General features: G+C 35.8%; 1 protein-coding gene across 1 annotated transcript in view; it reads left to right on the top strand.

Annotated features, from left to right (window-relative positions):
• LOC150081645 (uncharacterized) overlaps positions 1 to 27221 on the top strand; it is a 981095-nt gene that overhangs the window by 708755 nt on the left and 245119 nt on the right. The window contains exons 40-41 of the mRNA XM_090380575.1: positions 6360 to 6525; positions 22314 to 22565. Of these exons, the coding sequence (XP_090236701.1) occupies positions 6360 to 6525; positions 22314 to 22565 (418 nt within the window). The remainder of the gene's footprint in view (positions 1 to 6359; positions 6526 to 22313; positions 22566 to 27221) is intronic.

The following is a 27221-nucleotide window of genomic DNA, read 5'->3' as shown; positions in this document are numbered from 1 at the left end:
CCTGTCCGCATCTGTTACAGAGAATGTCCGCTAGACAGAAGCTGAAAACACATTAAAACCAATAGAGGAGAGTTGGGGAATTTGAAAATGTCCGTTGTAGAGAGGTGTCCATTAGGAGAAGTTTCACTGTAACACACTGAACTTGTCAAAATTAGTGATAAATGAGTGGGATTTATTGAACGTCACCGAAGGGGAGATAGTCATGGAATTACTAGAACAGAAAGTAACTCAAGCAAGGCGAATTATGATATGGAAGGACAATAAGCTTGTCCCAATACATAATATTATATTGACCTTTAGTACACCTAAATTTGCCGACCTCAGTTAAAGCAGGCACTGCCGTATTCAACCATACATTCCAAACCCTTTAAGATGTTTCAAGTACCAAAAGTTTGGTCACTCCCAGACAACATGCAGAGGCGAAACTACTTGACCTAACTGTGGGTCAAAAAATCATTCACAAACAGATTGTGCTGCAAAGGCTCCAGAATGTCCAAATTGCAAGAGCAACCATCTGATATATTCAAAATCATGCGGCCTCTCTAGAAAACTGAAAAAAGAATACAAAAGTATAATAATAGGCGCCTCGGTAGCCAGGTGGGAAGAAGCAGCAGTGCGCAGCACACGCTTCTTGATTAGACCGGGGTTCGAGCCCGTCACCACCAAATACGGAGGATGCGGAAAGGTCAGGGAATGACCACCGCATATCCCGGAGCAACATGGCCTTAGTTGCTAATGCTCCTAAAAACCAAATAACAAACAAACAAACAAAAGTATAAGATCGAGAATAAGGTCACATATCAAGAGGCAAGAATGCAAATAAAGCCAACGATTCCAATATGGATATACACTTCTGCTACACTAAAGTGCAAAGCTGTTTCAACCCAAACTGAGGTATCAATTCTGCCCAATACATCCATTGCAGAATTGGCATGATCTGTACTATCAACACATCAACTACCACCAAACCTGTTCTAGTTGAATTCCACCCAATACATCCATTGTAGAATGGGCACAATCTGTACTATCAACACATCGACCTACCACCAAACCTGTTCTAGTTGATGATATAAGTAATACCCCTATCACAGTTACACCTAAAATTTCATCATGTGATAAAATGTCTAATAAATCACGAAGGCAACAAGTCACTGAATTGCAAAAGCCAAATTCAAATAGAATGGACTCTGAAAATATAACTGCATACGATGAAACAGTCCTTGATCTTCATGCAGAAAATGATATGGAGACTGGATTTTCACCTGGTCAAACTGTATAAGAGGGTACAGATTCCAGACATCCCAATTTTCCTAGAAAAGATAAAATGAAATATAACCATGAAAAGCAAACCACTCACAAGAAACAGACAAACTCGCCTTCCCTCCTCAAACCCAGATAATGCAGCACATTGTACATTGGAATTATAGAGGTGTATGCAGAAGTACTGATGACATTTGTGATTTAATCTCCTGATATAATCCTGTAGCTGTTTACTTATAAGAGATTAATCTAACTCTATCAATCAAAAATTATACCATTTACAGAAAAGAAAGAAACTCTTCGTTATCTGCTCATGGAGGAATCGCAATTTTAGTTGAATATAAAATACCTTCTAGGAACATTTCACTTCAGACCCACTTAGAAGCTGTTGCAGTACGTGTATCAATTGGACAAATTCTAACTCTAGTATCACTCTACCTTCTACCAACAATATGTGCACGTTCAAAGAACTAGAAGACCTTATAAAACAAATACCACCACCTTTTTGTATCCTTGATGAGTTTAATGCACATCATGCGTTGTAGGGATCAGCCCACATGGACAATAGAGGACACTTGATAGAGACGATACTAGTCCAACTGAATTTAACATTACTAAATACTCAAAATACTTATACTCACCTTCCTACTGGATCTATGTCAGCAATTGATTTAACAGGCTGTTCCCCCATATTGTATCCCAGTATAGAATGGACAGTTTTAAACGATCCACACAATAGTGATCACTTCCCAATTGCCAATTGTATGTAGAAATCAAACACTACATTGCCCTGATCACAAACCTGAGCACAAACTGTGCCCTGATCATCGGGTAAAATGGAAATTCTCAAAATCAGATTGGGAAACCCATTATTCAACCCATCTTTCTTTTGATAGCAAATTGATTAAACTACAACCCATTGATGATGCCACAGAGCATATTATCAGGCAAATACTGACCACAGCCTCCAAAGCAATACTTCTTGTACCAATGCCAAAAAGGAAAAAAATAAAGCTTGGAACCTGTTCTGGAAGTTTCCAACTACCAACAACCTAATTCTATATAAAAGGCTAAAGTCAAAAGCTAGACAAATTAGAAGAAAATCCAAAAGGGAATCGTGGATACAGTTTGCCTCCATTATTACAGGATACTAGCAGTTGACTCATTTGGAAAAAGATTTGGCAATTAAATGGCAAATATCTTCCTCCTTCTCCCATCATAACCAAAAGTGGACAGGAAATATCTTCTTCTGAAGAAGAAATAGCTAACACCTTGCAGAGACTTTCTACCAAACATCTGCTACTTCAGCATATTGCAACTCATTTCCTCAAATCAAAGCTTCTGCTGAAAGATATACAAGATAAAATTCCATACTACCCAATATCTTGCCTATAATCAACCATTTAACCGATTTGAACTACAAACAGCATTAAACAGATCACCCAACAGTGCAGCTGGACCTGATGGAATATATTATGTAATGCTGAAACATATAAACAGTACAGCCTTGAATTAGTATTAATGTTCTATAACCGGCTTTTTCTTGAAGATACATATCCATCTTCCTGGCATTGTTCTGTTATTTTAGCCTTTCCTAAACCAGGAAAATATCACTCACTTCCAGAAAATTACCATCCTATCTCTCTAACCAGCTGCCTAAGTAAAATCCTAGAAAGAATGATACACAGACTGCTTACCTGAGTTCTTGAAACGAAAGCACTAATGAACAACAATCAGAGTTTGGATTCTGACAAAATAGTTCCACTTTGGATCTAATGGTGAAAGCCAAGACTAATATCCCTAATGCTTACATCAAAAATGAACATCCTGTAATAATAAGTCTTGATATAGAAAAGGCTTTCGACACTACCTGGAGGTATGACATATTGCAAGAACTTTATTCCATAGGGTTGTGAGGGCACTTACCAGAATTCATTAGAAATTTTTTTAAACACAGAACCTTTCAGGTTCACTATCAATGTGCGCTTTCTCGGTCCTACACTCAAGCAGAAGGTGTCCCACAAGGATCAGTACTTAGCTCTACCCTTTTTTCACTTAGACTGAAGACCATAACAGAGAACATCCCCAGTACTGTAGAACTATATATGTATGCTTATGATCTTACTATATCTTGACATTCACAAAGTATTCATACCATTGAAAGACAGCTACAAATTTCCATAAATTGGAGGGAGACATGGGCATTGCAGAATGGATATCATTTATCAGAACAAAAAACAATTGCAGTTCACTTCTGCAAGCAGCGTAAGCTACACCCAGAACCAGAACTGAGATTAAAAACCATTTGATCCCTCTCACCAGTAATCTTCGTTTACTAGGTTTAATATTGGACACCAAACTTATACTTTGTTTCACATATCACATACCTCCAATATTTGAAACAAAGATACACTCTATCAGTGTATCATGATACAAATAGATACACTCTATTTGTATCATGCTATTATCAGGTCTCATTTAGATTGTAGTGCCATTGTATATAACTCAGCTAGGAAAAGTGCATTAATCAGACTTAATATCATCCAACACAGTGCCCTTTGTACTGTTCTGGGCACATTTAGATTATTCCCTGTCTGGAGTCAGTATGTAGAGGCACACGAACCTCCACTTCACCTTAGAAGGAAAATTCTGCTTCTAAATTATGTAGTTAAAATTCAAAGCCTTCCAGTCCATTTTGTTTGACCATTGCTTTCCAACCCTGAATGGACAACATTCTATAACACTAAACCGACTGAAAATAGACTCACTGGCATTAGAATAAAAGATTTGCTTCACATCTGGAATATTGATTTTGATGACATACTTCAAGAGACTGATGTTCCTGATCCACCCTGGTCTGTAAATCTCCTCCACTGTGATACCCACTTTTAGCAATGGGGTAAGAAATCCCTGGCAGATGAAAATATCAAACGACTACATAAAGAACATGTCCTCAACAATATATAAACTGCCAAATATACAGATGGCTCAAAAACAGGTTCTGCAATTGGTTCAGCTGTTTTTCCTTCTTTTACAGTCTCCACATCACTACCAATTGAATGTAGCAGTTATATGCAATCAAATTAGCCTTACAGAATATTAACACTTTCCACAATGCTAGCAGTAATATACACCGATTCCATGAGTGCAATGTCTGCATTGGGCAATCAATCTTCAATATCACATCCCATCAAAAAACAAATCATTTCCTGTTTAAACAGGGTGCCTCCGTAGACAGGTGGGCAGGAGCAGCAGTGCACAGCACACGCTTGTTGATCAGACTGGGGTTCGAGCCCGTGACCACCAAATACGGAGGATGCAGAAAGGTCAGGAAATGACCACCGCATATCCCCGGAGCAATATGGCCTTAGTTGCTAATGCTCCTAAAAACCAAAAAAACAACAACATCCTGTTTAAACCATCTATGAAGTAGGAATCATTCAGTAAAATTCTGCTGGATTCCAGGGCATTCATAGTAGTTGTATCATAGGTAATGAGAGAGCAGATCAGGCAGCCAAAAAAACCGAACAGTACAATACCAGCAAATTACCAAGTATCATATATATATATTATTTGAACTATATAAAAAAAGTCTGTACATTTCAGTGGTAAGAAATATGGAAGTCACAAAGGAATAATAAATTGCTCCAAATCAAAGAAGAACCAACATTATGGATTTCCACTTACAGTCAAGCATATACTTTAAGATTGTTCTCACTATTCCCATTTCAGAAAAAGCACTTTCCATTCTCAATGACAACTGCAAGAACCATTATCGCTTACCCACATGATTGGAAATAGTGCCAACCTAGCTGAACTGTATACCTTTCTGAAACAAATACATATATATGAATTCCTCTGATGCCAAAATGGGAAAAGTTATATTACTTTTTTGATAGTAATATAGGAAATGGCACATTTTGGCCTCAGCTGCCCTTCTGCCCTTAAACACCAATACCAGTCTTCATGAGCTTCCTTCAGTTTTCTTTTTTTGCACCAGACAGTTCTTTTTGTTCATTCATTAGTATTTACTATAGCCCACAATATATTATTCCTTATTTTCTGATAATAACAAAAAATTTTTGAAATTAAATAATAATATAAACTTTATTTAATATAATTGTAATCTGCGACTTACATTACAGGTAAACACAGAAATCGATTTGATTTTATGAGAAACATTTACACAGTAACCACTGTCTTTTCATGACTGGAACTTGAGGACATGGTTACATAAGCATTTCTATTCTCTAGAATAATGGTTAGGAAGTAAAGAGAGCATGCAGCTGGTCAAATGAATAACACATTTTAGTAGTTATTTCTTTTTATAGCTATATTGTAATACTCAGAAATAATTAATATTTAATAAATATTAATAATGTAATTAAAACCTTACATTCTCTTGATCTGTTTCTGTTTCAATTTTGCTATAATTTTCTTTTGTACTAAATACTAAAGAAAACCATTTTTTAATATTTAAAAAAATTTAAATAACATCAGCGATCAATTTGCCCCCCCCCCCACCACATTCCCAGTCCACTCATACCTAGGTACAGCACTGCATACAATAGCAACATCAGTGGCCACATCTATAGAGTGAAGAGGTATAAAGTATATGGGCACCTCCGTAGCCAGGTGGGCAGGAGCAGCAGTGCGTAGCACACGCTTCTTGATTAGACCAGGATTTGAGCCCGTGACCACCAAATACAGAGCATGTGGAAAGGTCAGAGAATGACCACCGCATATCCCTGGAGCAATATGGCCTTAGTTGCTAATGCTCCTAAAAAAAAAAAACAAATAACAAATAAATAACAATAAAGTATATGAATATTAAATTGTATTTTATAAAATATCTTGAAAGTCGGGGAACCTAGCTCGAATTTTCCTATATGGCTTTGTTTTCTGAACAAGATCACATTGTACTCTGCTTAGATTTCACCAAAAACAATTTGGCTATCAATTTAAATGTTTAAAAAATTAAACTTAACACACTTTTTTAAAGCTAATTTGTAATATTTTTAAAATTATATTGCATTCTCTAAAAAATGTTTGCTTCAAAAAATATGCATCAACTTAATTCTAAAATATTACTTTTTCAGCTATAAACATTGATTATGATATCTATATCAATGATGAAAGTCGATCATCTAGTGTTTCATTAGCAGCTCCTTTTTATCTTGGAGCCAGCAGTCTTACTGTAGCTATGTGGATTCAGTTTAACAGTCCTGATTCTGTGGGAACCTTCTTTACTTTGTATAGTGTAGAGTAAGTAAAGCTAAAGTTTAGTTTAATTCCATATTTTACATACAAATAGTTTTATAAAATAAAACATTTTCAAAATAAATTTGACTTTTGTGAAGAAACTTAGTATTAGGTGAACAGTTTGATATAGAGAGTTGACAGTTACTTGAAAGCCTTGTGAATTAACTCAAGACTTGAGAGACTCTGCAAGACTTTGGGGGAAGGGATTTTATTAGAGTTGACTACACTTGTAGGTAGAAGGAGCCTAATTTGCAGATATAGAATACATTTGAACAACAGTGGTGCAAGGATTTTTGCCAGTATCACAGAGAATATCTTAAGGGTTCAGGGAAGCTGGCAGTTGGAGGGGAGGAATAAGGACAATATAGATATGCATTTATCTGATGAGATGGGTCAGTTATGCTTGCAGACATCTCAAAAGTTCTTTGTTGCCACAACAAAGGTATTAACAAGATGTGTGAAGGGTAGTGGTGTTTCAAACAAATAGAAAGCCAAAGTTAGGAAAATAAGATTAAATAATTTCAAGGGGTGCGTCAGGGTAGTGAAAATGCATAGTCTTCACTGTGTGTACAGTAATGTTAGGAAATAATTAATGAAATGAATGAATAAAAAGAGACAACTATTAATGTTATAAGTATTACTAATACTAGAAATGCAGTTATAGGAAAAAATACTGATTGGAATTAAATAAACCTAAATTAAACTACATTTTTCTTGTGAGTAAAATAATTTTTGTTGAAAATTTTCAGCTGCTTTATTTTTTATTTTTAAGAAAGCTTTTTTTTTAGGAGTAATCTAATAATTTGATAATATAAAGAGTAAGAATACATATTAAGTTATGCCAAATTGCAGTATATAAGGGCTATTCAAAAAGTAGTAGCAACATAACTGTTACAATAAAAAAATTTCCTTTATTTACAAGTTTTAATAGTTACATTAAAGTAATATATATCCTCCTTTCCAGCTCAATCCCAAATATGCAAGTAACATTTTCTGTCATCAGCAGCTTTATTTTGTTGAAGATTAGCAAGGGAGTGATTTAATGCTCACAGTAGGCCTTATGTTAACATACAAACAATACCCAACCTTACATTCTCCAAAACCACTGACCTGTGAGTGACTCATTTATCTTTTTAAATTGTACAAGTGTTTCCTATTGTTATTGTTGCAGTAACACTGGTATTATTAGTAACATTAATAGTGGCATATAATGCAAGAAAGCAAGTTTATGCAGCATCAGCCAAAAAAAAAACAACGCTCCCATTTCACCATTCGGTTCGTTACAAATACCTGTCTAGGTATTTTATATAAGCTATCAACTTCCACAACAAAGGATGGAAGTCTGTTCCACCAACCAACTACCCGCTGGCTAAAGGCAAACTTCCACACATCTATCCTACAACTGTCTTTCCTCAATTTGAATTTATGCCCTCTCAGGTGATTATTTTGAGCAAGAGGAAGAATCCCATCAGCACTGAGCTTGCTCAAACCATTCAAGGCATTATACACCTCAGTCGGATCACCTCGCAGATGCCTAGTCTCCAGACACTGTAATTTGCAAAACTTAAGCCTTTCTTCGTAAGAGCAACCCTTTGTTCCATTCACTAATCTTGTTGCCCTTCTCTGTACTCGTTCCAGCAGCTCTACATCCTTCTTGAAATGAGGCCTCCAGACCTGTATACAGTACTCAAGATGTGGCCTAACCATTGCCTTATACAAGGGAATAATCACCTCCTTATCCCTGCTAGAAAAATTCCTGTATATCATTGACAAGACACCATGAGCTACTCTTGCAGACCATCTGCGCTGCTCAGAAAACTTCATATCTGCCTGCACAATTATCCCCAGGCCCTTTTCTTTCTGTACCACTGTCAGTGTAGTACCACACAGTTCATGCGTTACTCTGAGGTTACTGCTTCCCATATGTAGTACTTTACATTTGTCAATGTTAAACTTCATTTGCTACTTCTTAGCACATCTGCTCAACTTTTCTAGATCCTGTTGCAGCAGTACTGTCATTAGTGTCCTTAACAACCCTACCAATTTTCATATCGTCTGCAAAATTGGACATTAAGCTTGATATACCATCATCAATATCATTTATAAATACAGAAAACAACAATGGACCCAACATTGAACCCTGAGGGACTCCACTAATAAAATTAGTCCACAGTGAGCAGTGTCCATTGATTACCCTCTCTGTCTTCTCCCACTCAACCATCCCTTTATCCATAACAGCAATTTACCTCCAATGACACACTACTCCAATTTGTTCAGCAGTCTTCCATATGCAACAGTATCAAAAGCCTTTATAAGATCCAGATATATATCAAAGTTATTCCCTGCATCCAGTTCCTTTGTGACCACATCATAGTATCCAATCAAATTGGTCTGGCAAGACTTTCCCTTAAGAAAACCATGCTGTGTCCAAGCTATATAACTGAAGTCTTGTCTAGATGATCCTGCAGTGCTTCTTTAACCAGTGCCTCCATTAATTTTCCTGGAACAGTAGTTAAACTAACAGGTCTATAATTACTATAATTGTGTCGCCCTTTGATACTCCTTTGTGAATTGTGGTCACATTTGCATATCTCCAGTCCATGAGTACCTCCCCTGAGTCCAAAGAAGCTCTCATAATTAATAGCTAAGGGTTTTCTTACTTCCTTTGCTGCCTTCTTTAACATAACTGGATAGATCCTATCCACCCGGGTGCCTTTTTTATGTTTATCTTCAACAATTTCTCCTCCACTCTCCTCTCTATGGTCGTCACTGAGTGACGACCATAGAAAGGTAGTTTTGATCTCTCCTAACTTCCATGTGATGCTGCTTTTGGTCTTCACTCAGTAACCGTGGGACGAACTTGGCTGCAATCCTTCTCATGTTGAACTTGTCTGACAAAATCCGCTGACACGTGGCATACGATAGTCCTACAATGCCACAAATTTCTTGGATGGTGTACCTGCTGTCTTCACGGATCACCGCCCGAACTATTGTGACATTTTCTGGCGTGGTGTTCAATGATGAATGGCCAGAGCGATAATTGCCATCAACTGACATTCGACTGTTTTTAAAATGGTTAAAGCAATAGTAGGTATGCGTCTGTCCTAAAACATTGTCACCAAAAGCTTGTTTCAACTTCTTATGGGCGTCTGCTGCTGTATTGTTATAAGAAAGAAATAAAATTTGATGCAAGCATGTTGGCTCTTTCACATCAGCCATTGAAACAATCGCAAACTATGCAAAACACACCACCAAAGAACTGCACATAAATATTCAATGACTCTATCCAGCCCGAGGTCACGTGGCACACCGATTCACAAAGAATACATGCAGCGTTACCTAGTGCCACAAGTCCATACTAGACATAGTTCCCGTGCAGCATTCAAATTTTGGGAACGTTTGGGTAGTACCTCGTATGTCACAGTGAGGAGATCTGATTGAGGTCTTTAAGGCTTTGAATGGATTAATTAAGTTATGTGCTGATGGCATCTTCAGTCTTACTGAGACTTGCTCAGGCTTTCTCATTTAAGGGGGCATAAATTTAAACTGAGGGAAAGGATGGTTGAATGATACATGTGTGGAAATTTGCTTTCAGCCAGAGGGCAGTTAATTGTTGGAACAAACTTCTATCTTGTATCATGGAAGTGGATAGCTTAAATAAATTTAGGAAAGGATTAGACATTATTGGAATGAATGGACAGATATACTGGTAGTTTTTTTCGATGCTGCATAATCTTGTTTCCCTGCATCATTTGTCACTACTAATATTAATACTACAACCTACTTCGTTAATTTGGTGACATTTCCACACTACTTGTACAGTTATTTCATCAGGCTTAACAATGAACAGATTAGGGAGAAAAGGCTTAATTATTAACACATTAAATAACTAAGATGTGAATGAAGTAGCTCAATTTAGACAATGTATAAGAAGAAGCTATGCTTTCAACATAATGGAAATGTTGCTTCATCCCCCCCCCCCCCAAGTTGCTATTAAATATTGGTAGAGGCAAATGATGCAAGAAAGCAAGCTTATACAGCATCAGCAAAAAAAAAATCTCCCATTTCATCTATTCAGCCTACCCCTCCAATAGTTTTTCTAGTTCTTCCTTGAATTTATTCAAACTATTCACTTCCCTAACAACAGATGGAAGCATGCAGGATCTGACCTGCTGGATCATCAATTAAAACGTGACTCTGTGTGTATGTTGTATGTGTACATATATAACTTCTTATACATATGCATCTGAAACCTCTGAAGAACTGGAGCAGTCATAAAATCTGCAAAATGTCAGATTTAGGTAATTATACCTTTCAGTTTAATTGTTGGCAAAGGTGCTTACAAGTTGATATTAGTTGTGGTATCACCATGAGCCTCTTGCTGCTACAATATAACTCTCACATGTAGATGAGTGTTCCTTTATTCCTTATTCATTAAAGCTAATTCAAGCCTAGCAAAGTTTTTAAAATAGTATTAAATGTACCAAAAGAGATTAAATTTAGGAAGGAAAAAATCATCTTTGTATCTTTGAAAGTACTATAGTAAAGGACTGTAGAACTAGGTGCATTTGAGACTAACAATATAATATTTTGGTCTTCTTGGTAAGAGTGCCTTTTTTTTGTGTCTCTGACTACTCTTGTTGTCTTCTCTCCATCTGTTACAAAAGATCCATATGCATCTTAAAATGAGGCTTCCATACCTGAATGCAGTACTCAAGATGTGGCCTAACCATTGCCTTTTACAATTGGGTAATAACCTCCGTGTATTTGTTGGAAAAATTCCTGTATATCATTGACAGAAACTTACAAGCTTTCCTAGAAGCTGTTTACACTGTTCAGAGAACTTTTCATTGTACTGTACTTACACTTACATCCAGGTGTTTTTCATTCTCTATCACCTTGAGTTTGGTACCATCCAACTCTGGAATTAACTGCTATTCACATGCAGTACCTAGCACTTAACACTGTTAAAACTCAATTGCCAATTCTATCTAATTTTAAAGATTTTGTTGCAGCAGTATGCCTTGTTCCCAGTCATTAATTACTCTGTCAACCTTTGTATGATCTGCAAATGGACATTAACTTTGATATGGCTTCATCGACATCATTACTAAATATCGAAAACAGTAAGGAGCCTAGCAATGAACCTTGAGGGATTCTATTAATAACACTGGTCCTAGAAGAGCAGTGTCCCTTAATAACTACCCTCTTGTATTCTGCCACTCAGCCATTCCTTTATCCATAACAGTAACTTGCCACCAATGCCACACTGCTTCAATTTGTATGGCAGTCTTTCATAAGGAACAGTATCAAAGGCTTTACTGAAATCTAAGTACACAATATCAAAATTCTTTTTTGCATCCACTTCCTTTGTTACTGCATTACAGTAACAAAGTAGCTAATCAGATTTATCACATCAACAGAGAATCTTTGTGGAGATGAAGAAAACATAAAACGACTATGATCTATGATTTCTTGCAGCTGTTAAACTAGATTTGGAAAAATTTTTTACTAGAAAAGTAAAAATGTTCCGTTTAATTTTTGCTACAGTAGGTTGTGTGTGTGTGTGTGTGTGTGTGTGTGTGTGTGTGTGTGTGTGTGTGTGTGTGTGTGTGTGTGTGTGTGTGTGTGTGTGTGTGTGTGTGTGTGTGTGTGCTGCTCATTTTATTTGAAAGATTATCTTAGCAAAATGATCAGAAGAGCCTTTAAAATGGCATGACACTTACCAAATAAATACAGTTATCAATAAATTTGGTCAACTAACTACTATAACTCTGAACATGATAAGTGTCATAATATGAAAGACTAGAAAAAAATTTTCATTCTGATGCATTAATACAGAATCGTGTTAAATAAAGCTTCTACATGAAAATTACAAAGCATAATATTTATTTCATAACCTGACTTTCAAAGCTGTGATATGATCCACAAAAACTATTCTCAGTTATTTTATAGTTGCACTATTTGAAGAGCAAGACAACGGCAAATTTAAAGTCTTGAAACTAGATTAGCAGAGGTGGAGTCTTAGAATCAATCTAAAATGCTAATTGTAGTAATCAATCCCATCCCAACTTGAAAGTTTGAATTACATAGGTTGGCATTAATAGACAATTTTATTAGCTATTAAAATTAACTGATAACTTTAAAAGCATAACAGTATATAGTAAACTTGATAAAGTAAACACAATATCGTAATATATATATATATATAATAACATAAACTCGATGGGGTAATAAATATTATTACTGCATAACCATGCATAGTGTTATTATTGAATTTAAGTATATTACTTTAGTGTAGTATTCTCAATTAAATTGAATTTGAAGAAAAAAATCATACCTCAGACCATAAGAGCAAAGCAAAGGGCTCAAAGTAGTGGGACTGTTCTCAATCAGTGGTGAACTTAGGGAGGTGGCTGTCAAATGAATCATGGCCTCACAAAATGTAACACTTGTTTGATGTTTGTAGAACTATCTGGAACGGGACATGATAGAGACAAGAAGTGTGTTCTTTGGTGTGTGTGTTTTCGATTTAAAGAGTATGAGGATATTAGGCCTCAGCTCACCATTCTGATGGGCATTTATGAGAATTTAAAGAATGCCCTTGAAGGAATTAAGTTAGGGCTGCATCAAGCTCTCAACTGCCCATCTCAACAGTAGAGCTTGCATTTGCACATCAGGCATCACAGTGACAACCCCCAAGGCAGAATACACTGGATCCAACAGGAGGTAGCTATTGTCAGGAAAACGGAAAATATATTTTGCAAAAATGATAAGTGGAATAGGACCAGAGTATATCTGCCAGGGACAAAAGTTGAGCAGATATCATCTTTTAAGGGCAAAAAGGTGATATTTTTTTACACTTTGGTACTAATAACATTAGTACCAAAGTGTAAAACAATATGGTACAAATGACATTACAATTTGAGTAATGACAGTGCCAATTTGAGTAGGAGATCTGAGTTTCGAATTAGAATTAAATTTGAAAGTGGTCTATGCCTGTTGACAGGAGCGCCTGCTTGTTCCAACAGGGATGGGATACACTTAAATAGAAAGGGAGCAAGAATATTTGCTGATGATATTGAGGCAGTGTTAGGTGGATTGGAAAACTGTAAGCTTTGGGGGATACACAGACTAACAGATTAATAACAGCCACATGAAGAAGTGAAAGCGATTCTTACACTGCTTCTATTGGAACATATAGCAGCCAGGAAAGCAAGGTACTGGGGATTTCAAGGCCTGCTGTGTGTCATCATGGAACAAGGAAATATATGAGCTGTGTTAAGAGTAACTAAGAGCAAGAACAGGTTCATGTATACTTGAACAAACAACAATGCTAAGAACATAGAAAATAAATTTCATGAATATGAAGTGCTGGTTAAGTCTGCATTTGATAACTTGTGGGGATATCAGAGACGTGGTGTCACTCAGATATAAAGGATGCAGAATATGCTGAATAAAATGAATACAAAAAGGACAGACAGGACAAGAAGGGGGATGGTTATGCTATTACTTAAGAAACATAAAATCTAAGGCAGTGCATCCAGTTGAAATGGGTGGCCAGTGCAATGTTGAGTCAGTTAGGAGTGTGAACTAAATCCTGGGAAACAAAAATGAGAGTAGGAGTGTGTTATATGCCGAATGACTGTGATGAGCACAACAAACAACTTACAGAAAAATAGAGTGGATAAGTAAATCAGAACGTCTTAAAATAGTGGATTTTAACTTTCCAGATATTGAGTGGAACTTATAGTGGTTTGTAACACACACACTAGCAGAACCTTTGTAGATTTATTAGATAACTGTTTTCTACAGCAGCATGGTAGAGAGGCCACTAGAGAGAGAGCAACACTCTTGATCTGGTTATCAACAGTGATTCTTCATGCATTAAGAATCTGCAGATAAGAATATGCATATATCAAGAATCTGTGGGAGAACCACTAGGTGGCAGTAATCCCATTGTATTGTTGTGGAATTTAACTTAAATATGTATTTATCATCAAGGGTGAAGGGAATGGTTTTTGCTTTCATTAAGGAGACTACCATTGACTCAGACAATTTTTAAATTCTATACAGTGAGGCCAAATAATGTTATCACCAAGAATATTCTCTGAATAAGAAGCAACTAAGAAACTGTTCAAGGATTAGAACTAAATGAACATCAGATAAACTATTAAGACATGTTGATGGGATCCTTCCACATGTTCAGATTACGAACCTAAGGGGGCATAAATTCAAATTAAGAAAAGACAGATGTAGAATAGATGTGCGGAAATTTGCCTTTAGCCAGCGGGTGGTTAATTGCTGGAACAAACTTACATCTGTCATTGTGGAAGTTGATAGGTTGAATAAATTTGAGGAGGAACTGGACAAGCATTTGGAGGCAATGGTGTGTTTTTTTTTTTTTTTTGGCTGATGCTGCATAAGCTCATACACTTGCTTTCTTGTATCACATGCCACTACTACATATGTAGTAGTAGTAGTGGTATATGTAGTAGTCGTAGTATCACATGCCACTACTACTACTACTACATATGGCAGAGAAGAAAATGCATGGGATGCATAGAAATTATCAGGTGATATAGAGGCCTATGGTAGATGTAAACTAGTCTATAATTTGATACATTCAAGTTTCAGATAATATGAAGTTTGGTAGGGATATTAATGACAGTAAGGATGGTATGCTGCTACAACAATATCTATAAAAGTTAAGCAGATGGGCTGAGAGGTGGCAACTGAAATTTGACATTGACAAATGGAAAGTACTGTATATGGGTAGCAGTAACCCCAGAGTAACGTACCAACTGTGCAATATTACACTCAGGATAGTGGAGAATGAAAAATACCTGGGGGGGGGTAATTGTGCAGTCAGATATGAAGTTTTCTGAGCAGTGCAGACAGGCTGCCAGAGCAGCTCATGGGATCCTGTCAATGATATATAGGAATTTTGCTAGCAGGGATAAGGAGGTGATTATCCCCTTGTATAAGGCAGTAGTCAGGCCATTGCCTTATACCTTGAATTCTACATACAGGTCTGGAGGCTTCATTTTAGGAAAGATGTTAAAGTACTAGAATGAGAAGGGCAATGTGATTATCAAATGGAACAAAGGATTGCTGTTACCAAGATAGGCTTAAATTCTGCAAATTGTGTCTGGAGACTAGGCACCTGCAAGGTGATCTGATTGAGGTGTATAAGGCCTTGAATGGTTTGAGCAAGTTCATTGCTGATGGGATTCTTCCTCTTGCTCAGATTCCACACCTGAGGGGCCATAAATTCAAATTGAGGAAAGACAGTTGTAGATCAGACATGCAGAAATTTTCCTTTGGCCAGCGGGTGGTTGTGATTGCTGGACGAACTTCCATCGGTATCTATGGAAGTTGACAGCTTAAATAAATTCAAGGGTGAACTAGACAAACTTTTCGAGTGAATGGATGGGTGAAACGGGAAGGTTTTTTTTTGGCTGATGCCATTTAAGCTTGCTTCCTTGCATCACATGCCTCTGACAATGCTAATGCTAAGTCACAAAGGACATTAAATGGGATTAGATGAGACACAAGAAGTCTCTGGTAAAGGATGCCAAGAAAAATAAAGAATTATTTACTTATATTAACAGTAAAAGTAAGAACTGAATTACATTGGTCCACTTGATGTCAATGGTTTAACTGTTGATAATCTTGCTCAGGTTGCTGGCAGGGTGAAAGGTACTCTGCACCTACATTCACAAATTAGGAATTCTCTATGAGGGAATGTCTGAAGTTTATCAGTCTCTAACAGGGAGTTAAATGAGTCTGTGATAACTGAGAGAAAAGGGAAAGAAAAATTGTTGAAGTTAAACATAAAAGGCATCATGGGTGGATGGGATCCAATTATTTTAAGGGAGTCAGCAGAGGAGGGAAACAAACTCAAACCCATATTATGAGAGCATCTTCAGGTTCAAAAAAGGTCCCTATGGACTGGGGATGTGCAATGTTGCCCCAATTCACAAAGAAGGATCAAAGGGTGACAAGAGTGATTACACACTGGTTAGCTTAACTTCTGTTCCAAGGCAAATAATGAAATCATTGGTTAAACAAGTAATGCAGGACCATTAAGAAAGGAGTGCAGTTATACTTCAGTCATGTGGGTTTGTTAACTTGTCTGACTAATTTGATTGAATATTATGATGCAGTGATAAAGGAACTGGATGCATTTTTTAAATAAGCCATAAAACCCTTGTAACAGCCAATCATTGATGGTGCTCCATCTGTCCCCATTGCCCCCTTTCATGCCTATCACCCCCCATTCATGCCTAACGCCCCCATGGATAATTCAAATGCCCCCAAGGGGGCAATATCGCCCACTTTGAGAAGCACTGGCTTAGAGGATATCCAAACTGAATCACAGGCGGTGCTGAAAGCTATGACGAAGAAGGACTTTCAGGACACATTCAAATCATGGGAGAAACTCTGGGATTGGTGTTTACTCTCTCAAGGGGACTACTTCAAAGGTGATGGTGGCAAATAAGACCTAGGGTGAGTCTAATTTATTTTATAAATACATTTCGGGAACTTTTGTGTAGCACTTCATAGTTTCCAGTTGCTGCAATTGCAGAACTAAAATGGTAAGAGTAAAAGTAAAATGGTAAGAGAGAGAGAGAGAGAGACAGACAGATTGTACCTATTGCAGAATGGCACAATCTGTACTCTCAACACATTATTTTTACTTCCAAACCAAGTTTAATTGATGAAATGAATAATATTCTTATTACAGTTCCACCTAAAATCACACCCAATGATAAAATACTAAAGAGATCACAAAGACAACATGGCATTGAATTTCCATAATCAAATTCATACAGTGTAGACACTGCAGATATAACGCCCAAGACGAAACAATACTTGACCTTCAAACGGAAGATGGTATGGAGACCAGATGCTCACCTAATTGAACCAGTGATGTAGAGGAGAGTATAGATTCCAGACAATCTTTTTTCCTTAAAAAGATAAACCAAATATGACTGTCAAAAGCAAACTGCTCAAAAGAAATAGATAGACTCAGCTTCCCTCTTCAAAACCAAATAATGCAGCACATTGTACAATGGAATTAGCATTACTTGAGGCATGTGATGTAAGAAAGCAAGGTGCCTAGTCTCCAGATGCTGCAGCTTTCAGAACTTAAGCCTTTCTTCCTAAGCATACCCCTTTGTTTCTCTCACCAATCTTGTTGCCCTTCTCTGTACTCGTTCTAGCAACTCTACATCCTTCCTAAAATGAGGCCTCCAGACCTGTCTCCAGTACTCAAGGTGTGGCCTGGCCATTGCCTTATAATCACCTCCTTGTCTCTGCTAGCAAAATTCCTATATATCATTGACAAAACTCCATGATCTGCTCTGGCAGCCCATCTGCACTGCTCAGAGAACTTCATATCTGACTGCACAATTATCCCCAGATCTTTTTCATTCTCCACCTCCCTGAATGTAGTACTACAGAGTTGGTACATTTCTCCTGCTACCCCACATGCAGGACTTTGCATTTTTCAATGTTAAACTTCAGTTTTACAGAATGTTAAACAGAATCGTGGAGGTTTTTCAGCAATACCAATGACATCTACAATTTAATTGCCCAATATAATCCTGTAACCTTTTACTTGCAGGACACTAATCTAACTACACAAGTAACTCCATCGATTAAAAATTTTAGAACTTAGAGAATATAAATTCTTTAATTTCTGCTCATGGAGGCATTGCAATTTTAGTTGACTGTAAAATACCTTTTAGAAACATTCCACTTCAGGCCCCACCCAGTGTAGCAGTGGGTCAAGCATTAACTCTAGTCTCATTGTACTTTCCACCTAACAATATCTACACGTTCCAAGAACTAGAAGATCTTATAAAACTAATACCACCATCCTTTTTTTCTCCTTGGTGACTTCAATGCATGTCATCCACTATGAGGATCTGCCCACATGGACAATAGAGGACTCTTGATAGAGAAACTCCTAGACTAGCTGAACCTAACATTAACACTGATCATAATACTTCTACTCACCTTCCCGCAGAATCTATATCAGCAATTGGCATATCCATTAGTACTCTCATATTGTTTCCCAGTAAACATGTTTAAACATGTTTAAAAACAATGAATGATCATTTCCCAATTTCATGCAGAATTCAAACACAACTAACACCCATACTTTTATCATTGGTTAAAAATGGAGATTGCAGTTTGCAATCTCGCAGTTTGAAACATACTAATTGAATACTAGCATATGGGACAATCTGTAAAATGTATCCAAATAAAAACGTGATTATCGGTACATAACAGCACTTCCCCAGAACGAATACATCAGTAAATAATGAAACTTGCTGAAGCATGATATTAATCAGCACGAGTATTATTCCATATTAACAGGTTTCTCTTGCAACAGAGTAAAAAAAAATTTTTTAGCTTAGGAATTTAATGTTTCATATATGTTGTACAAGCAGGGTATGCTGGCCCCCTTGTTAAATATTTGGGTTTATAATTTGATAATTCTTGTTAAAAAAATTTGCTTGATAAAATTTAACAATTTTAACTGGTGATGACTCTTGTTTCAAATTCTTCTCAAACAAATCCCTTGTTAACAAATTGATAGACACTCCCAGAAGTAAGAGTCACATGAATGCATAACAGTTGTAATTTCTGAAACCAGTTATTTGGCATTCTACTTAAAAAGCAATTTGGGTATTTTACTAATGTTTCTTCCTTTTATTAATATTTATTTTACAAATATTTTATGAAAAATTAAAAAAAAACAGTAATATAAATTAATATCTTTATTGAGGAGCCAAGGGACAAAAACTTTAGTTAGTTCTGTTTATAACTCTTTTGAACGACTTGGACAGATATAGGTTTATACTTAGGATATGTCTAATGTTAACAAGCTCCTTGTTGGGTTATCAACCAAGCACACTTCTCATAGTGTGCCTGGTTGATAACTCCAGCAAGTATATCTATTATTCAGCAATCCCAAATTTATATTATTATTAGTATTGCCATTAGCCATTTACTGCAAGGAAGCCCAGTGTTCTCCCCAGAAAATTTTGAAGTAGCTGGGTGGGGAAGTGTAATACTTTGCAATATTTTAAATTTTTTTATTATTTATAAATGTGACTTAAGCAATCAAGAGCAAAAATTAATTGCATAATTTAACATTATATGCTCCTCTCGTATTGACCTTGATCGTTGATCACATAGTATGTTGGAATTAATATTGATCGAGATCAGTGAGCAGTACCATATGGTACCACGAGAATCGCTTAAATTTTAGCCGGGCAGTCAGTTAAATTCAACGAGTGGTGCACCCATTCAGTTGGTCCTGGGGAGAACACTGGAAGCCACATACCCCAACCAAAAAATATATAAAAAGTAATGAATAATAAATAAAATAATAAACGCAATAATAATAATAAAAGAACAAAACTGATAATAAACAAATATAAAATAACACTTAAAATATAAAGAAAGATATAAAATAATAAAAATGTATATAAAAAAAGTAGATAAGAAAATAGATTAACCCTGATTAAATTCAGAGGTCATTCACAGTTACCTATGGGAAGAGGGAAGTGTGAATGACCTCTGAATTTCTCTAAGCTGTCAACTTCAACTACCCAAGAGATAACTTATTCCAGTAATTAACAACTCAATAGCTAAAAGAAAACTTCCTGCAATCTAGTCTAAACCAATTTCTCTGTAATTTGAACTTATGGCCCCTAGTTCAGGAATCATTTATAACAGTGAAGATTTTGCCTTCATTCATTTTGCTATCCCCTCCCAGAGACTTCTAAACCTCAATCAGGTCTTTTCCTAAGGTACCTGGTTGCCATACTCTGTAACCCACATGATCAAAGTTTTTCCTCATATGGTTGTCCTTTTACAACATCTCACCATGATGCAGGTTGCCTGCCTTTGGAACCATTCAAGCTGTTCGCTGTCTTTTTTCTAGGGAGATCTGTAAATTTGTACACAGTATTCCAAGTGTGGTCGTACAATTTGTCTTATACATAAGGTATAAGGTATAAGGTATGTTCGTGTCAGACAGCACCTGGGATTTCTCCCATCTCCGCGTGTGTTTCGCTGTATCGAGGACAGTACACTGTCAAGCCAGAGACTTGAAAGTGTGTGGGTCGTGTCTGTGCAGTGTGATATGTTGTGCCCATTGTTTATCCGGCTTATTGGCCGCCAGGCCCCTAGTGGGGCCTGACGTTGCCCATACCCTGCCACGTGGAGGCTAGCCGGGTGTATCCAGTATCACAACAATTTGCTCTGGCAGGTCCTGCCACCTAGTTTCCTGGGATTTCAGTGGCTAGGGCCTATTTAAAAAAAAAATAATAAATAAATAAATAAATAAAATAAAATAAAATAAAAGTTTATGCATTTGACATTAATGCTTAATGGGATTGCTGTTAGGAAATCGCTGGTTAAGGTTGAACACTAAAGAGATGTGTTAAAGGCCAAATAGGTCGGGCAAAATTTTGATGTTATTAAATTTACACATGTAATGCTAGATAAAAGCTGATAGTGTTAGATATCTTAGAGATTTGCACAAAACCGGTAGAATTTAGACGTTGGTTATAATTTGGCGGCATTGTTAAGGGGTGTAATTTGTCTTATACAGTGAGATTATGACCTCCTTATCTCTACAGGTTATTGTTTGATAAATCATCGATAACAAGCTCCTTGACAACATAGGTTTTTCTGGCCACCTGTCTATGCTGCTCAGACAACTTTATATCATAACTCCAGATCCCTTTTTACCTCTGCTTTCAATTCAACCACAAAATATATGAGCTATTTTGGGATTGATATTCCTCCAAAGTATAAAACTGCATTTTTCTGCATTAAAACATAGCTGCCACTTTTCTGACCATCCTTGAAGCTTGTCCAAGTCATTCTGAAGGAGTGCTGCTTGGCACCAATGATTAACTGCTCTCCCAATCTTTATATCATCTGTAAATTTTGACATCGCACCCACAATCTTTTCTCATTACTTTTAAACAACAAAAACAATAGTTGTCCAAAAACCAATCCTTGGGGAACCCCTTCTGATGTTATATGAATCTGAAGAATATGCATTAACCACAACCCTCTGCCTCCTGCTCTATAACCACCTTGCTATTCATCTTGGAATCTTGCCTGTGATACCAACATGTTCCAGCTTGTACCATAACCTCTCGTGAGGAACTAAAATTGAAATTAACTGTCAGAATTATTCCCTACATCCAGCTCAACTATGTCAAAATAGCTAACCAGGTTAGCTAAAAATGATTTTTCCTGAAAAAAAAAACCATGTGTGTCCTTCAGAATGCCATTTCTATCTATATGTCCTTGGATTTTACTTAATCATTTTACATATTCAGTATTCATAGAGGCAAGCAAAATCCATTTTATTTGGATTTTACTTGCCACTTAAGTATTCACAGAGATAGTGTGGAAGCCAGTTTTCAATAGACTGATACATTGAGTGAATTGTTGGAGATGTTGATGCACACACAAAAACAGCAGGAAACCTTAAAACACCTTTAGAAATGAGAGAGACATTTGCTCATCATCCATGACACATCTGCATGATATTCAGATGTGTTGTGGATGGTGAGCAATTTAGTATTTTAAAATTCCTCTTCAATGGATTTATACATAAATGACACATGTTATATATCTGCACTAGTTTTCTTGTTATAGATTCACTTGTATACTTTGATGTGCAGCCTGTGTAAGCAAGCTGCATATAAATAATAATAATATATATATATATATTATATATATTTCAGCTCACCTCATCTTCCTGTTGGAAAGCAAGTTTTAATCCAGTGTGATGAATCCGGAATGTTGATATCCCTGTTCCCACATGTTGCTCCTGATATATTCATTCCTTATTTAAAAAATGTGCCTATTAATGATGGTCAGTGGCATCACTTGGTAGTTATATGGGATGGCATTGAAGGAATAGTCACATTAATTACAGATGCAGCTGTTGCTGGCTCAGTTTCTGGTTATGCTCAAAATGTCATCCTTCCAAAATAGTAAGTTTTATATATTTTATAATGGCTCTAAAGTCTGATGTAATCTCATAGAAATATTATATGCATTTGATGATGTTTTGAACATTATATATTTTTTTACATTCTTATAAATATGAACTTAAAATTAGCTTCTTATCATTATTTTAATAATGATAAAAAGCTCTCCCCTTTTTTATTAATGCAGTTCATTTAAGAGTTTTAATTCAAAGTTTAGTATTCAAATTATCTTTTAAAGAATATTTAGATGATTTCTAAAAAATTCTTAATAAGACTACTATAAATTTTCATCAGTTGACAATGTGATGGAATTTATTATTGAAAAATATTTTTTATATTAAATTTAACTCTTTAATTTCAGTTTTTCATATTTTAATGTGTGTGTTACACCCAGATTGTAAAATTGGCCAATTCATGAAATGGGAAAATTGTTGTCCATTCCATGAATTGGCCTCTCCTTTTGTCCATTTCATGAACTCACCATTTGATATCAAATAATAATATGAATAAGTATGTCTTAGAGTATGCAAGCTGTTTATTTTTATTTCCTGAACTGCTACAAAAGTTGTTTAGTTATTAAATAAAATAAAACACTAAACTCTTAAAACGGAATAGCCTTAACAATTCTGAGAGAGAAAACTCCAAAGACACTGAAACTAGCATATTAATATTGTTATTATAGTTAAAGTTGTTTAGTTATAAAATATTAAATAAAATAAAATTTCAAATCATGTGTTATTCAGGTTATGTTTAGTATATGGTACTCATTTAGCAGTCTAGTTAAATGTTTAACTAGACTGCTAGAACAGTGGTAGCCTCTGACAAGTCTATTTCAAAAAGGAGGTAAAGTGGTCAGAAAAGCCATATGAGCCTTTTCGTTATTACCAAATTGAAAAAAGTATAACAAACAACATGAAATCACTAGTGAGTGACAATGATTCAATCCATATCCAATTCATGATTCAAAAGAAGTTTTGAAAGAAGACAGATTAATTGAACTTATCAAGAAATGAAACTTCTATATAGCAATCTTCTGACAAGTGGTCCTAAACAATCCATGGAAGCTGATAACTCTATGCAGGTTATCCTCACATGTGCAGAGATTTTATTCCAATGTGTGGAAATCTGAACATATCTCAATCAAACATTTTTGATTGCAACATATAACAGTACTCAGAGTACTGTCATAATTAAAACTTCAAAATTAGTAAATGGATGTGAGGTCATTGCTCCTCGTTGTGTGGAAGAATATGTTGCTAACCAACATATGTTACCAACAGTTTAGAAAATTTCCTTCTATTTTGGAAGTTGATCAGTGCAGACTAAATCAGAAGGATGATTCTCACTTATTAGTATTAGTTATATGGTTCAAGGTACCTCATACCTCCAGGCTTTTGGTTGTACTAGCCAAAAAAAGCAATAATAAATAAAATAAAATAAAATGCATTTCGGTCCCCATGTAGATACCTATTCAGCTGACCTTTGATTTTCCCAAGCTGTCAGCATCATCTGCACAGAAGTAACTTCTTCCCCTAATTATCAACTGTCTGTCTAAAAGAAAACTTCCTCCAATAAAGTTTAAATCCCTTTCCCCATCATTTGAATTTATGTCTCTTGGTACTAGTATCATTTCACTTTCATTCCTTTTGCTATCCCCTCTTAGAGCCTTATAGATTCCAAGCTCTATAGCCCACATATTTCCTCATATCAGCATCCTTTTGCTGGTATCACTTACAATGTGTTGCCCATCTTTGGACCTTTCTAAGATGCTAAATGTCTTTTTTAGGAACAGTCTCTATACTCACACAGTATTCAAAGTGTGGTCTTACAGTTGCTTTGTGCAATGGTTTTTATGCCCTCTCTACCTCTGTAAGCATGTTTAATAAATCATTGCTATACCAACATAGACCCTTCTTGCTACCTAATTACACTATATGGAAATTTTGGTTGGTTTTTTTTTTTTTTTTTTGTAACATTAGCAACTAAGGCCATATTGCTCCGGGGATATGCGGTGATCATTCCCTGACCTTTCCACATCCTCCGTATTTAGTGGTCACAGGCTCGAACCCCAGTCACTATATGGAAAACTACTTCATATCCACCTGTATCATAACCTCCAATTCTTTCCTTTGTTGTTTTTAATTTAATCACACCAAATGTATAAGTTGTTTTAGCCGACCGGGCTAGCCGAGTGGGTAAAGTACCTGCCCGGCAACCCAAAGGTCGCGGGTTCGATTCCCGCCTCGGGCTTGGATCAAAGTACTGCAAAAACCTTAGGAGGTGCAATATGGCCACAGAAGCCGATGCGCCAACAACTACCAAATCAAAAAAAAAAAAAAAAAAAAAATAAGTTGTTTTGACATTGCTATTTCCTAAGAATGTGACCTTGCATTTTTTTTGCAATTGTTGTGTGAAAGGACAGCACTTTAATAATTGGAGCCTATCTAGATAATCCTAAAGGAGCACTGCTTGGTACAGATCATAAGCCACTATTAACATTATCTGGAAAATATTCACATTTTCATGGTTAAGCCATCAGCAGTCGTGAAATTTAACCCCAGGGGCTCATATCTGGTGAGTATGGGCATGGCATACCCATGGTCCTGAACTGGATATCATCATTCTTCTTTTTCTTAGTGATTTCCTTCTATTTCTGACTCTCTCTCTCCTCATAAAAACCAAAATAACAACAACAACAGCACCATATAGATAATAATACAATACAATTTATTTTTCAAGAGAATATGTTTACAATAAATGAACTTGTTAAGAAAAGTGAATTTCTTCACAACAAGTTGAAATTCTTCATTTACAACAGTTTTGTATACAAATTCTTTTACTACCAGAAAAGACAATGAAGTCACTACTCATAGTATATTCCACACTGTAAACAGAGATTTATCTGTATAGCAATTTTAATCCACTGTATCATTGAGTATCAAGAATTTTCTTATTAGAAATTTTAATTTGGAGATGGGATAACTTCTCCTGAGCCTGAAATCAACACCAGCCAGCAAGTTGTTTATTATATTCATTGTGTGCCTATCTCCAAATCTATTTAGTACATTAGGGTGCGGCAAAGTAATTGCTTTTGGGTTCCTTAAATTATGTGTGCCATTTGATTGCAGATTTGATTCTTCATAAATAGTGTTAAGATTTTTCAAGAATAAATTTAACTTCAGTTTTTGAACTGGATACAGTATTTTGCATTTTAACAAAAATTTCCTTCTCTTATTCAGGTCATTCCAAGAGTTTGCCCCCATTAAAAGTTTCAAAATCCTGTTAATTAAGTTGTCTATTACCCTTATTTCTGTTATATTTGCTCGTGCCCACACATTTACTAAATAATTGAGTTGGGAGTCCACTAATGCAAATATAAGGTAACTTTTATTCTAAGATTTAACTTATTCTTAATGTAGTAAAAAAAGTACACATAAAATCTCAGTTTTTTTTGTACAGATTTGTTATAAGCATTGCCTAACTTAGACTGTAGTCAATCCATAACCCAAGGTAAAAATGATTTGAAACTTCTTCCACAGTTAGACATTTGCAATTCTGGAAATTCTGATCATATAGGCATTCGTGTTTATGAGGAGGTCTAATTACCAAAAATTTTGTTTTTTTAAAGCTGAGTGCTAGTTTATTATCATGCAACCAAGTTTGTAAATGTATTACATCCTATTGTAAATCTTTAGCCATTTTTGTCAGGTTCTTTCCAATTATATAAGATTATATCATCTGCATAAATTTTTATAAAGGAGTTCTTTATTACTTCGAATATGTCATTTATAAAGATGTTGAACATGACTGGCCCAGCATGAGTGCCCTGCGGTACTCCTCTCTTTACATCGTATGATTTTACCTTTGTATTTTATACTTCAACTGTTATTTTTCTATTGGTTAAATAACTTGATAAGAGTTGATTGATTCTTCCCCTAATACCATATTTTTGTAATTTCTGTTGCAATATTGGGATATCAATTAAGTCATATGCTTTGGTCAAATCTATAAATAAAATCATTGTGAAGTTATTGTTATTTAAATGTAACTTAAGAGTCTACTAAGTTCTCTAATAATGTCTGTGTGCTTTTGCCCTTCTGATATGAAAATAGACAGTTGTTTAACAGCCCATATTGATGTAAGTATTTGCTTATATGGGAAAATATATAATTTTCTGTTATCTTATTAATAACTGACTGTATTGTTATTGGTCTGTAATTGCAAAAGTCCCTTTTTATATATAGGAATTATCTTAAAAGAAAGTAAATTTGTAGGATAGCTTCCCGACACTAAAATCCATGCTATAATCCCACCAAGAGAACAGAGAACTGCTCTTTGTTTCTCTTTACTTCGGTTACTGTAATACTGTCCAGTCCATAAGATTTCTTGTTCTTTAACTGTTCTATAATCTTAAGAATCTCAGTATATTGTGGAGTTAAGACTACATAAGCGTTTACTATCTGAGGAAGACTTTCTTGTTTAGTAAAGGAAGCTTGGCAATAATTCAGAATTCAGTTATAGCTCAGACGCAGAGAGACTTAGAATTCAGTTATAGCTCAGACGCAGCATGGTTTTGTTAAGGGCAGGTCTTGCCTGACCAATTTGATTGGATACTATGATGAAGTCACAAAAGAACTAGATGCAGGGAATAACTTTGAT

Source organism: Mastigoproctus giganteus, chromosome 8 (genome assembly GCF_048544385.1).
Source record: "Mastigoproctus giganteus isolate SK-2022 chromosome 8, ASM4854438v1, whole genome shotgun sequence".
NCBI lineage: Eukaryota > Metazoa > Arthropoda > Arachnida > Uropygi > Thelyphonidae > Mastigoproctus > Mastigoproctus giganteus.
This window is presented reverse-complemented; position numbering and strand designations above follow the sequence as displayed.